General features: G+C 49.3%; 5 protein-coding genes across 5 annotated transcripts; 2 read left to right on the top strand and 3 right to left on the bottom strand.

Moving 5' to 3' along the window:
• Positions 1 to 3: 3 nt before the first annotated feature.
• N7520_009133 (PLC-like phosphodiesterase) lies at positions 4 to 1,436 on the bottom strand (the record flags this gene model as incomplete). Its single annotated transcript, XM_057143067.1, has 3 exons — positions 4 to 218; positions 265 to 864; positions 914 to 1,436. The coding sequence occupies 3 exons, from the start codon at positions 1,434 to 1,436 to the stop codon at positions 4 to 6; spliced, it is 1,338 nt and encodes a 445-aa protein (XP_056992355.1).
• A 993-nt stretch (positions 1,437 to 2,429) lies between these two features.
• Positions 2,430 to 4,214, bottom strand: mrh4 (ATP-dependent RNA helicase MRH4; the record flags this gene model as incomplete). The annotated part of the gene is made up of 1 exon (XM_057143066.1): positions 2,430 to 4,214. One exon carries the CDS (start codon positions 4,212 to 4,214, stop codon positions 2,430 to 2,432), a length of 1,785 nt encoding a protein of 594 aa, XP_056992354.1.
• An 808-nt stretch (positions 4,215 to 5,022) lies between these two features.
• Positions 5,023 to 9,285, top strand: bud4 (uncharacterized protein; the record flags this gene model as incomplete). Its single annotated transcript, XM_057143065.1, has 4 exons — positions 5,023 to 5,112; positions 5,169 to 7,875; positions 7,925 to 8,619; positions 8,674 to 9,285. 4 exons carry the CDS (start codon positions 5,023 to 5,025, stop codon positions 9,283 to 9,285), a joined length of 4,104 nt encoding a protein of 1,367 aa, XP_056992353.1.
• A 791-nt stretch (positions 9,286 to 10,076) lies between these two features.
• On the top strand, positions 10,077 to 11,009 carry N7520_009130 (uncharacterized protein; the record flags this gene model as incomplete). The annotated part of the gene is made up of 2 exons (XM_057143064.1): positions 10,077 to 10,429; positions 10,484 to 11,009. The coding sequence occupies 2 exons, from the start codon at positions 10,077 to 10,079 to the stop codon at positions 11,007 to 11,009; spliced, it is 879 nt and encodes a 292-aa protein (XP_056992352.1).
• A 150-nt stretch (positions 11,010 to 11,159) lies between these two features.
• N7520_009129 (uncharacterized protein) lies at positions 11,160 to 13,082 on the bottom strand (the record flags this gene model as incomplete). Its single annotated transcript, XM_057143063.1, has 1 exon — positions 11,160 to 13,082. The coding sequence occupies one exon, from the start codon at positions 13,080 to 13,082 to the stop codon at positions 11,160 to 11,162; it is 1,923 nt and encodes a 640-aa protein (XP_056992351.1).
• Positions 13,083 to 14,000: the final 918 nt, after the last annotated feature.

Raw genomic sequence — 14,000 nt, 5'->3', positions numbered from 1 at the left:
AATCTACATCGAATATGCCAATAATGTGCTCATAAAAGCAATCATAAAAGACAAATGCAGACCGCCGTTCATCATCGCAGCATCCGATGTTGTCCCACAGCAGTCACCGTTGTAAGTGACATTATTCATCTCAGCAGCCACTTTGAAAACCGAGCCTGCGAAATTGCCATCATTGTAGTAGTCCACAAGAAGGAAATTTGGCGGTCGATCCCATTCGCCTAAACGGTTAGTAATGTTCATAAGCATCCAGAAGAGAAAACTCACTTCGACAATTATTGGCCATTAGCCCCAGACTTCCATATCCAGATACCGCATTCGTCACATTGATCTGTGCTGAGTCCGGGATCAAAATATCGATATCATCGAAGATAATCTCCAGATTGAGGTTGTGATTCGCCATGTACATCCGGTCCTCGGCCTTGGCTTTGGTAATTCCAGTGGGTCGCTGAGTAGTGCAAGGGAATGAACGGTTCAATGGTGAAAACGGCGTCTCCCACATCTGAGAAAATTCATCCAAGATATAAGGATATTCCGTTTGATCGGCTTCGTAATCCATGAAGACGACTGCGCGCTTGGAGGTGAGGATCATTTCGGACAGGGTGGGCCAGTCGTCTAGACTCATTGGGATTTTCCAGGGCTCGTATGCATAGTCGATTAATCCGGAATTCTTTATAGGGGCGCTGAAATTCGAAGGAGATACGTAGTTGGAGTTCACGATCAGGACTGTGACGACATCGTAGGGGTTTTTCTTGATCCATTTCGTCACGGTTGTCAGGTAGGCCTCCAGGGTACCCATGTTGAGAAGTTCGCAGGAGGTGTGACACAGATAGATGTCGTCGTCATAGTAGTGTGCCTCGAAGGATACTGTCTGGTGTTAGTTGAAGATTCGTGAGGAGATAGTTTCTACACTTACTCATGCGTATACCGTCGTCTAGTTGTGTTGTGACGTCGTAGTATTGATTTGATGCTATATTGTTCTTTTTCACGAACGGGCTGTTATGCGCCGTCACCATTGTGATGTTGGAGTATCTTCTCTCGCAGAACTCGGTGTAGCCGTTGCATGTTTGCGTATTTGTTGCACTTGAAGCTGAAGAAGTGGACGTGCTGGTAGAGCTGCCTGTTCCGACAAGAACGACATCTGTAGCAGTTGTAGAGGCCGTAGCGTTGCTCGAGGCTGTGGCATTGAGTTCAGCAGATGACACGATCTCGGTAGTGGTATAGCTGATGTAGTCTCCGGTAGGGACTGCGACTGAAGTTTCCGATGTGACAACAATATACCCAGTAGTTGTGTCTGATGTAGTGCTGGTGATGGTGGCGCTGCTAGTGCTGGTGGTTGTGGACGTCGTATCAGTGCTCTCGGTGCTCTCGGTCGTCTCGGCCGAGGTATGTACACATTGCGCCAGAACCCATACAGCCAACCATGGTAAGATTTTCATGGTGATCTTGATGGCAGATGTTTAAATGACACTCAATTTCGACCTTCGACTTTCAAAGTCCTTCTCACTAGCCAAAAGTGACGTCAGAGTCGAGAGAATCTTGTGCGGCGGCTCTAGTAGGATTACGCGTCCGCAGGAACCCAATCACAGTGTTCACAAGAAACTTCCAGGGACACCGGACGAGTAGAGATTTCAGGGAAGAGAGTAGGCTTGAAACTTTAGAATCTCCATTTTTTCCATCTACAATTTAGTCTAGCCGATCGGGTACTCGGGTTTGGAATTGTTTGATGCGGACTTGGGTTGACGCGTCCAGCATCCACCAACCTTGGGGGATAACCTTGGAATAACATTGGACCAATAATGACTAGAGTCAAAATGACACTAGAGAATTTTTCAGTCTATATGATGCATGTCTTCGTACTAGGCAACGGCAATAATCCTGCTTTACATGACCATAATAGCGAGGGGCAAACTGGTGTACCCACATACCATATCGAGTTTGAAATTCTATAACCGAGGTCTTCAACATCGATTGTCTAACGAGTGAACAGACGGCTCTAGATGGTTATTGTATATGCTTTCTCTATATGTATATACTGCATGTGATATCTTTTGGAAAAAAGAAAGCGGTTCAATTTTCGTCCGTTTCTCTGGGTGAAAATATATATTTAATCACTGCACTTACGAGATACATATTCTAAGTCGAGCCTCAGCCCCCTTTTATTTGAACTTTGAGTTTCAATCGCCCTCAAGGCTAATCAGAGTAACATTAATATCTGAAACTCTCAAATTAACCCTTAGAAGAAGAAGAAAACACACAAATAATTTTTAAATTTGGTTACTGAACAGGTATTTAGGGATCGTACATTCAACATCAGAAACTTAGATGGAAGATTGTTTAAAGCTATATTGGGTATTTTTCATTTACCAACCCGCAGAAACGCCATATATGGTACATGTTTATACAAGGGGATCACAACATTGGATGTACATCTAGATCAGGGCCTGTCCACGGAACATGCCCTCACGGACTTCACGAACAACGTCCTTGCGGTCCTTCTTGCCAACCAGGACAACACCACGACCACGCTTACCCATACGGCCAAGACGACCCAGACGATGGATGAAATCAATGGTGGTGTGGGGAACGTGGTAGAGCACCACAGTCTTCACCGCCAAAGTATCAATACCTCGAGAGGCAATGTCTGTCGTGACGAGAACTCTGGTGTTGGGAAGACGACGGATCCTTTCGGATCTGCTGTCAGGGAGCTCCAAGGGGATTTCCTTTTCCATGCGGTGTTGCTTTTTCGCGAGTAGAATATCCTCGGAGCTTGGAGGCTGGTCGACATCGGTGAACTCAGCCAGAATTTCTTGTTGCTTTCGGGAGCTAGAGTCGCGAGACAAGGAGACCGCATCGATACCCTTGGCCTGAAGGAACTGCGCAACCTCATCCGCCTCCTCTCGCTCATTGACAAAGACAATGATCTTCTTGACCTTGGGTCCCATGTATCTGGAGAGAACGGGACCATAGGTTTCGCCATCAGCTCCATCACCTGCTTTGCCAATCGACCAGATGACATCAGCGCAGGCAAGACTCCGGTTTCCACGGTAGGGCTCCTTGTCAATATCCACCACACCCAGCTGAACACGACGGGGAATGGCGTGTAGGTTTGGGGTTGTCAGGCGCTTGACATCGGGGTACCGTTTGCGGATCTGAGTATCGAGACTTTTAGGGATGGTAGCGGAGCAGAAGATCAATTTCTTGAGCGAGGGTGCTGCTTTGTCCACAACTTCCATGGTAGTGGGAATGAAGGAACGATCCATCAAGGAATCGGCCTCGTCAAGAACAAGGTGACTAACACGGCTGAGGACATAGGGATTGGTTTTGGCGATAGATGCGAGGAGGTGAGGGGTTGAGACAAGAATGTCGATGCCGTCCGGGTGGAAAAGGGTGTTTTTGATGCGGCGGGGGGTTAGGTTTGAGGAGATAATACCCGATCGGTACTTGACGGTATGCGCAAGAGCCTTGACTTTCTCTCCAACCTGGGCCACCAACTCTGACGTCGGGACGAGAATGATGGCTCTCGGGCGACCCTCGTTGGTCATAGGAGCTACTTCAGGTTCCACGTCATATTCCCGATTTTTCAATTTCTCCTCTCGCTCCCTTGCCTTCTGTTCCTCTTGTAGCTTCTCTTCTTGCAAATCGAGTGCTTCCTCACGCTTCACTGCATCCACCACGGGGAGAAGGTATGCTAGTGTCTTCCCAGATCCCGTTTCCGCAGCAAGAAGAAACTGATCGTAATCGAATTCATCATCCACCGCCTTGGCTACCTTCTTATTCGGCTTCTGACTGAGAAGTTGTGGGATGGCAAGTCTTTGAATTGGGGTTGGGACAACCTCCGTGAGATTGGGCAGAGCCTGGGTAAAGATTGATTGGCGCACAGCAGGGAGGAGAGGCATGTGATCGAAGCTGGTGATGTTGGCGATTTTCGATTTGGTAGCGGTTCGACGTCCATAGGTCACAGGGGACAACGTGGTTTGCATCTTCAACGCCTTGTACAAGGGGCTTTGGGGTTTGTTGGACTTGCTGTCATCGCCGGAACGTCTGAGGGCGGCTTGGGATCGGGATCGTGGCGTATCTGGAATACGGGCTTGGGTTTGGTTCATTCCTGCAAAAGGCCCAGCACGCTCAGAGCGTGGTTTCTTCAAGGTGTGTTTTGCAACATCAGGGGATAGTGCCATGCGAGAGGCCTTGCGGCGCAAACGCGCAGTGGCCATGGATCGCGTGGCCTGCCATGTTGAGAGAACAGCTGGTGAAGGGAAAATGCTAGGCCTAGATTGACATAGGAGGCATATCGAGGAACGGACGGGCAGAGGCATTCTACCTGATCAAATTAAAATGAAATAGGTAAGTGATTGAATTTGAACGGCAAAGTTCCAGATCAAGAAGAAATCGCGGGTTCACAGATTCAGGATTAATTTGACACTATACCTATCCTGGACTAGTGTAGATCATTCAGCCTGATATTCTAGGCAAGAAAATCATGTGACTACTGATAACTGATGAGTCAGCTAGCTGTTATCCGTCGCTGACTAAAATAGGAAAAGCGCGACTCCACCTGAAACTGGTTACCATGGATACTCCCGACTTGACTTGTCAACAAGCGTAACTTGCTTTGGGGTAACCAAATCCACTTTATGATCCATGGAATAGATATCGAGATCTGATCCCCTCTTATCCCTCCCCTCCACTCGTTATCCCCCTTCGAACTTTGCTTTGGTTTTGTGCATGGAAGAGTTGAAGTAGCATTGTTTGTGTTGGCGCATCTACATTCCTGAGACGATCGTCACGACTTTTCTTACATTTTCACGTGTGCCGGGGCTTGTTGGTGCAAACATTTCCCAAGGGACTCTTGGTATCCATTCACCAAAGGTATGTCTTCTATCATCGAATCCAGAATCTCGTAACTTGTTGTCGTCATTAGGATGTTGACATGGTAAATCGATGCTGACACGTCAAAAGTGATAGTTAGCCTTGTTTGTTTACACGAGATTCAACTGTTTCATTACCATATCAATCGCGACTATGGCTGGTGGACTCGCCCAGCGGCCACTTTCTGAAGTCAGCCCGATGGCACAGCGGCGCAATTCCCCTATTTGGAACCAGGCCACCAAGGTACGAGGATTCGGTCGTGCTGATAACTGCCATCTTATACTGACTACTGTTGATAGATGCCAAGTGCTGAGAACGATGTTTCGGCATTAAGCAATGAAAAATCCCCGCATCGGTTTTGGAAGGGCCGTGAATCTCCATTGCCTTTCGCGAAGGGCGCCGAAAACCGTGCGCCTTATGACCCAGAATCCGTTTTTATCCCTACCAGACGTCCATCCCTCGAAGATTTGAAGCGCGTATCGCGAGTCAAGAATAACAACATGTTCCGCGAGAGCGGACAGGAATACGATCCGGCGCGAGTTTCTACGCCTCAAAGGCCGCTGGCCGCTGATCGGTCCCCAAACCGAGAAAGCCAAATGAACCTTGCAAAGTCGCAGTTTACAGACGAAGAGGTGGATGAAGTGCCGCGGCCACAGTCCCCCAGCAAGGAGCAGCCGTCGCCGAGCAAATCCTCATTGTCCAAAGCGACTCGATATGGCAAGGGATTTGACCCGCAAAACGATATTTGGTCAGAGTATGATAGTGCTGGTCACCGCCATGCTAAGAGTGTGACGTTTGATGCCGCTCCGCCTCAAGTCAACGAATATGAAATGAGAACTCCGGATCCGTCATCCCTGGCCTCCGAGTCCCGGGAAAACAGTTACGATTCCGATGAGTACGACGATGTTAGCTTTGAACATGAGTCCTCCGTGGAGCGAGACGACAGCTTTGACGCATCTCTCGAGGATATTGAAAAAACACCTGTCGTGCTGCCAGACGAATGGCGCTTCATGAGTCCTGGTGTTGATGAAGAAGGTGACTCTTACGCCGAGACAGTCGATGATGAAACCGCCGAGCAGCGACCAGTTTCGCGCGATGGTGAATCTTCCCATCACTCTCGTGTTGAGTCATTGGATTCAAATGGTGAGCGTCGTCCATTGCCACCGTTGCCTCCACTACCCTCTGTGTCTCGCACGTCTGGTTCTCGACCTTCGTCGGCGAGCAAGATTTCCGATGCCTTTGAGCTAGGTAGCCTACGTGGACTCCCAGCTCCACTTGCTGCAGCATCCTTCAACAAGGCTGATATCGAAGGGGACATGTCCCTGGAGGATCGACTATCGCTTATGATGCTGCAAGATAAGGGAAAGTCGGATCACAATGATAATGAAGACGAAACAGGCGATCGGGCCGTCAGCCCCATGCCCATTGAAGAGGACCTCGACTCTGCCCAGGAGGATGAGAACGACGATGAACCCGCAAATGACATATTTTCTCCCCCTCGCATCTCCCGGGACTCTATTCTACGAGATATTCGCAAAGGCGAGAGCTTTGAAGATGACGACATCTTTGGGGATGACTCCCATATCGAATTCAGCCCTCATGGCTATGGTCACTATGATCCGGACGTCCCTATTCCTTCTTTGGAATGTGATGACGACGATGCTTCAAGTGTGATTATCAAGGAAGAAGCCCATGACGATGATCTCTACGCTATTCCTGATTACTATCAGAACTCCTCAGATCACAGCCTCTCCTCTCGGGACCACCGTGCCAAATATGACGAAGACAGCAACTACTCTTTGAAATCTGCGGCTGAAGTGGGCGTAAACGACGACGGCAAAGGCTCGGGCCAGACTACTCCAGTTCCTGAAGCGAGCCCTGCCCCCCCAGCCCCTAACCCAGAACAGGAATTTGAAAACAACGAGTCCCAGGAAGCTAGTCACCTGGATATAGCCTCTATCCGCCAGTCGCTTGAACGTCCTGTGACCCCTGAGATCAAGGAGGAGCCGATTTCAGAACCATCCACCCCCGACTCTGTGATCCGGCATCCAGTTGAGGATCATGATGACGATGAGATGTCTGAAGAAGAACAAGACGCAGAAAGTTCCTCGGATGAGTCCGTCCCTGAGCCAGTCGCAACAATTCGGGCCCCTGGTGCTGGATTAAAGACTCGTCCTTCACTGACTCCCGCAGACTTGGATTCCATGGCTGCTACTCGTCGTAAGATCAGTGGTCAACATATTCCTACTGCCCCTCCAATGCCAGCATTCATAGGCATTGATTCCCAGGAACCTGAAAAAGAGGCCTCCAAGAGCGATGCAGCGCCCCAGCTGTCTCTCCCTCTTAGTTTCACGCAGCGCCAGTCAAGCTTGATGCAATTGGATATTCCTTTCAGCATCCAAGAGGAAAGCCTAGGATCAGGCCTGACCAAGGAGTTTGACCGTGTCATTGAATCACAAAAGGTGGCGTTCGACCTCGCTCTTTCCTATCTTGAATCTTCCCCCACGCCGGCCTCCCCTTGGGAACAACCGGCCTTTCACTCCCCTGAAACCCCCACCCCTACAAATGCCATATCGTCGGCTAACACGTCTCAACCTAAACAGAGAGGATACCTTATGCGGCAAAACACCAAGGTCGTCATCGCCAGCAACCGAAATGAGGAGGATTCCGGCCTTGCTGACGATTCGACGATGCAAGACCCCCGTGGTACTCGTTCAGCGGGTTCGTCTCCCCGCAAACCCAGTCAACAGACCTGGACAACAGAACCTTGGAACGGACAGCCGAGAAAACCCAGTGTGAAATTGGCAGGTGGACTGCCGAAGAAGAAGCCCGTCGCTGGACCCGTTCCCCCTCTCCCTGGTCGTCAGAGTATTGTGCAGGAGACTCCTGCCACCATTGACGAGAATGAGCCGCTCGGCCAAGAGGCATACGAAGATGGTGAGGAGCGCGGTCGCATATTTGTTAAGGTGGTAGGCATCAAGTACATGGATTTGCCTCTTCCCCGTGGTATGTTGCCCTTTCGTGTTCTGCCACTACACCCACTAACCAGTAACAGGTGAACGATCCTACTTTTCCCTGACCCTCGATAATGGTCTCCACTGTGTGACAACATCCTGGCTCGAGCTTGGAAAGTCAGCTCCAATTGGCCAAGAGTTCGAACTCATCGTGCAAAACGATCTCGAGTTCCAATTGACGCTGCAAATGAAGATCGACGAGAATAAGCTCTACCCACAGGAAGCTGCCAGCTCCCCCCGCCAGAAAGCTTCAACTCTAAGCCGTGTGTTCGCATCTCCTCGCCGGCGCAAGGAGCTTGACTTGCAGCAACAGATGCAAACCCAGCAGCAAAAAACCAAGGATGTCAATGCTCCTGTTTGGGAGCGCCTTCGCAATGTTGTTGCACGCGACGGTAGCTTTGCTCGGTCATATGTGGCTCTGAGTGATCACGAACAATACGCCTATGGCCGTCCTTACACTGTTGATGTTCCTTGCTTCAATGAGTGGGCGGTCGATGAGCAGCCAAGCAGTGTCAAGAGTAAGAAGAGTGCAACAAGCGTCACTGCCCAACGTCGCCCTCCTTACAAGATTGGAAAATTGGAGTTGCAGCTGCTGTTTGTCCCCAAACCCAAGGGTGGAAAGGAAGACGACATGCCCAAGAGCATGAATGCTTGTATTCGTGAGATGCGTGACGCTGAGAGTGTTGCCTCCCGGAGCTATGAAGGATACCTCTCACAGCAAGGTGGAGATTGCCCGGTAAGAGCCACCAATCCGTAACATATTCATCTCATCTGCTAACTGATATGATAGTACTGGCGTCGACGTTTTTTCAAGCTTCAAGGATCGAAATTGACTGCCTACCATGAAACAACACGGCAACCTCGTGCCACGATCAACCTTGCTAAGGCCGCGAAGCTAATTGATGACCGGTCATCCCTCATGCAGAAGGATCCCAACGCTAAGAGCGGTGGTCGCCGGAAGTCTGCATTCGCTGAGGAGGAAGACGGTTACATGTTTGTGGAAGAGGGATTCCGCATCCGATTTGGCAACGGGGAAGTCATTGATTTCTATGCGGACAGCCCGACTGCCAAAGAAGGATGGCTTCGTGTGATGTCGGAGGCTGTAGGCAAAGGTTCCACTGCCAATGGCCCGGTCAAAGCCTGGGCGGAACTCGTTCTCAAGCGGGAACGAAGCATGAAGGCTCGGCGTCAAACCGCTGACCGTTTCCCTGCCAGCGGCATCCCCGCTCCTTCCTCGCCTGTTTCTCACAGGACAAGTGCAATTATGGCACCCCCGTCTTCAGCGGGATCGGCGGCGCCGGCGCCCCAACCCAACCGTCCCCGACACAAGCACACCTACTCACAACCAGAGATGCCTAGTGCTGAAGCTCGTCGACAGAAGACTCGATCCCTCATGTTCTAAGCCCGTCTTGAACGCCCAACCTGCACAAAAGCTCAAATTCTCTTCTTCTGTCTATGATGTCAAGTTGTCACAATAGGTTTTTTACTATTCCCCCTTTGTGGAAGTCACTCCATACTTCATTCCGCATGTGCGAGATTCATTTCGTTTTCTCTTCCTATTGCTTTTTGTTTTTCCTTCATGACGCTGGTGTACAATGGAATTTTTCTTTTCTTTTTGTTTTGCATCATGTTGACCGAGGCTTTGTGTGTGAGCGAGGCAATACGACACGCCATGACCAACCACAGCAGGACACCTCCAGATGATCTCCTCCGAGATCCTGCTGTACGTTAATGAGACATACACCTGGTTTCCCATTCTTGAGTTGATAGTTTTTTCTACAAATCTGCTTTTAATTTCTTCACATTCTCTCAAGTGTAGTCGAAAAGATATCAGTCCATTAAACCAGTTCTTATAGCATGATATTGTCCGAGGTCTACTGACGTGAGTTTGTTCAACTTCACATATTTGCTTATCAACTCGCCCCGAAGCATTATTAATCCATGTGACACCTATAAAGCACGTCGAACACATGTTATTCGCAATCATTTGACATTTTGAAAATGAATTTATCAGCATTTCTCTACATGTAAGACGAATATGGCGTGCTATCCTGACAAATAAGAATCTCAACCCCGCAAGATCAGGCATTTAAATCCCTTCCAGATGCCCGCCCATTTTATAATGATACTCTCAATCTGCTACATCTACCAAGGCAATACCTACCAAGGCAATAATATAGTTCACCACCAGTCATGGCATCAGCAGCTGTCGAACATCTAGGCCACAACTCCCTCCTAGCAGACAAACCACCGGTCCCTGTATCCGACAAGCCGCATCATGTCCAGACAACCCTCAATTACCTCAAAGAGAACGAAGATGGATCCCCTCCATTCCCAACCTATGTGAACAAACCTGAAACATACGAAAGGGAAAGTGTCCCACTCCCCACCACCATCCATGATGTCAGTGGTCATGAACTGGACTATTCTCTCGACGGCCAAGGATTCCAATTCTATTACCATGAAAGTAAAGAGAAGACCTTCCTCGACGATGAAAAGATCAAACGAGAGTACTATCCAGAAACAGAACAACTGCTCAAAGACGCGTATGTTTCCCTCAAACCTTATAAAACAACTCTTTAACATCTCATCTCCAACAGCACCGGTGCCTCCCGAGTACTCATCTTCGACCACACAATCCGCCGCCAAACAGGCGCAGGTACACCACTCCGCGGCCCGGTCCAACGCGTCCACATAGATCAATCCTATAAAGCTGCCAAGAACCGTGTCTCCCACCACCTCCCAGACGAAGCCGAAGAGCTCCTTAAAGGCCGGTACCAGATTATCAACGTCTGGCGCCCGATTCGCACGATTTTCAAGGATCCTCTCGCTGTCGCTGATGCGCATTCAGTGCCAGAAACGGATCTCGTGCCTATTGGACTTATTTATCCTGATCGTGAAGGTGAGACGTATGGCGTTAAGCCGGATCCGGATATTAAGTGGTACTATCGTTATGGACAGACTCCTGACTTGGTGACGCTGATCAAGTGCTTTGATTCAAAGGTTGATGGGAGGGCGAGGAGGGTGCCTCATTCTGCTTTTGTTAATCCTGAGACGGAGGATCAGGATGCGAGGGAGAGTATTGAGGTTCGAGCTTTGGTTTTTCATCCTGATGATCGGGAGTGAGGATTGGCTTCTTAGTGGATTTGATTTTGGATTTGGATTTGAGATTTATGGAAGTGGATTGTATAAGGAATCAAATTGGAATGACAAGAAATGGAACCTTGCTACTTCTTTCATACGCTGTACTCGTTATCGTAATGTTCTCTAAAAAATCTATTTTCCGGTAAGGCTCTTCACGGCTGCGGCGATGTCGTCTGGGCCAAGTCCCTGAGCATAGATTTGCTCGAACAAACCACCGCTGCCCTCCCGAACAGCACCAATGGACTTGAACTTGGGAGTCAAGTTGCGTTCCAGAAGGTGAGTTCCAAGACGCGAGCCAAGACCGGTCTTTTGAGCGATGGACTCAACCACCAGGACGAAGGGCGAAGATCCGTAGAGCTTGATTGCTTCCTCGTCAACCACGTTGAGGGTAGGCTTGTTGATCAAACCAATGTCCAGCCCAGATTTGCGGAGACGCTCAACAGCATCGAGGGACCGGTAGAGCATGTCACCGTACGTAACGATGTATCCCGCAGATCCCTTGCGGATAATCTCCTCTTTACCCGGCACAAACTTGTAGCCCTCGCCGTAGAGCTTCTCGTTGGTGCCCTCCTTCAAGATGTAGGGAACCTTGGAGCGAGTGGAGAAGATGAACCGCATGCCTGGTTCCCAGAAGACCTTGTTTACCACAGCGGTCATCTGGTCGCCGTCCGCAGGGAAATACAACGTGGTGTTCTCGGCGTCCATCAAGCCGTTATCAGCGAAGAAATGGTTCAGGCCGAAGTGGCAGGTGTTATCGGCCATCTCGTCGACACCACTGTGTGAGAAGTGGGAGAGGACGGTACAGTTGTTCAGGCGGGCCATGGTGATTTCCGAGATACACATCTCGAGGAAGGCAGAGAAGGTTGAGAAGACACCCTGGCGCTCGCCGTTGCTTCCAAAGCCGAAACCAGCAGCAGCTGAGAAATTGCCTCGCTCCATCACTCCCGATGGAATGAAAACTTCCGGGTGCTTGGATTGGATAGCCTTCAATCCAGTCGAGCCTGCGAGATCGGAGTCAATTACCATGACCCTACGGGCAGCTTCCTCCTTGCTCAGACCGTCAAGGATACCGTTCACAGCTTCACCGAAGATAGAGCGGTTGGCGCCCTTTTCCTTGGTAGAACCCTGGTACTCGTGTGGGTTGGATCGGCCCTTGATCTCATCGTAGAACGCAAGCTGCTCCTTGCTGTAGCCACGCTTGGTCAGGTACTTGCGGGCGATATCGACAGTAATGACATCATGGGCATGGGTTTCGCCCTCAATGCCCTCAATTCCAGGAGCCATAGTCCGATCCACAATAACAGCTGCAGGACCCTTGTGGTTGATGACCTCACACATAGCCCCGTACAGCGAGTCCACATTCTCACCCTGGGCCCGCACAACATGAAGACCGTGACCCGCGAGGGTATTTCCGACATCATAGCCCTTCAGGTACTGGGACGGATGACCGGCAATAGTGACATCGTTGTTATCAACGAAGATCTTGACATTCAAGTTCCTGGCGACAGCGATACGGGCTGCCTCGGCATCATTTCCTTCCTGCTGAGATCCGTCGGAGCCAAGCATAATCACATTCTTATCCTTGTTGGCCATCGCGATACCATTGACCATTCCCCACATGTGTCCGAGACGGCCGGAGCTAAACTTCACGCCGGGTGTCAGGCCGAGTTCGGGGTGGCCAGGAAGCTTGGAATTGGCATCACGGTAGTTGAGCAGGTGGTCAGGCTCAATCTTTCCATCCAGGGCTGCTAGCAGATATTGTGTGGCGACTCGGTGGCCGGCTTCATCGTACACGGCATCGACGAAGCCATTGGGATTTGCATTCATGAAGGCGAGGATGATGCAGACTTCTGGGGCAGTGTCGAAGGGACCTCCTGTGTGGCCTGAGACACCCCGGGCGGCACCAGTCGCAGTAAAAGCGATGATTGCATCTCTGAAGATGTTGATGTTGTGGAGGAGGTCTTGCTTTTGATCAGATGTAAGACTGGAGTTCTTGGGGTCGAGTTTCAACTGCTTGAATTGCTTCAAGTCGACGGGAAGTTTGTGACTCGACATTATGTAGGATTTTTGGTGGTGGAAATACTGATAGAAGAATATTTTATTAGAAGGAGTAAAAGAGTTTCAAGATGAAAGTGTCTATGTAGGAAAACCGGATGGTTTTCGGTGAGGGGGAGTTGTTGACGTCATACAGGGACAGTGCTCTTTACAAGGTGGGGTTGGGCATACTGCGATGATTGGAATTTGTCTGATATCCTATCAATTACTGACTTCTTCCAGGTTATTTCATAATGACATACCGGTCTCAATCGAGCTTCCCTTTGAAGCCAATTTGAGTCCTTGAAGACCCATCTATACCAATCCTGTTTATCTGCGACATATCCCAAACCCGAAAGATGAACCTTGGAACGAATGCTGAATAAGACCCAATTATAAAAAATTTTCACCATCAGAAATCATTCTAGAATTTATAGAAGCCTGGAGCAGCTTGGATGATCGTTATAAGTGTATTGAGTGGGGCCTAAGGCTTTCAAGTGGGGGGAGATTTTCACGATAACTGGGATCAGATTAGTCATCTTTAATTTAGAACACTCAACCTTACGTCTATTGTTATACATAGTTTTACAGAATGCCATTGTTTTGATTATATAAGGGCAAAAACCGATACTTGAGAGTTTTGGGAGTCATATACCGACAGGTCATCATCTGCCATCGGCAGACTTGCCCTTCCGGCATTGACTCCGTCTCTAAGCATTCGCTGAACACACGTGGCTTGTATGAGATGCGGAACAGGTGAGAGATGATGCGGTAGATTAATTACTAGAAGCAAAAGGACGTTTCATTCTAGTAAGCTAGTGCTATCTGCCCCACAAGAACATACAATTTGATACGCAGATATCTCGCCATGCCATAGGTACGGAGTTGATAATACTCACTGATAGATAGAAAAGAAGTTATCTACTCAAAAATGAAGAT

The sequence above is a fragment of the Penicillium odoratum genome (genome assembly GCF_028828045.1).
Source record: "Penicillium odoratum strain IBT 22623 chromosome Unknown utg000006l_segment0_segment0, whole genome shotgun sequence".
NCBI classification, from domain to species: Eukaryota; Fungi; Ascomycota; class Eurotiomycetes; order Eurotiales; family Aspergillaceae; genus Penicillium; species Penicillium odoratum.
Note: the sequence above shows the minus strand (reverse complement) of the source record. Positions and strands in the feature narration are given on the sequence as shown.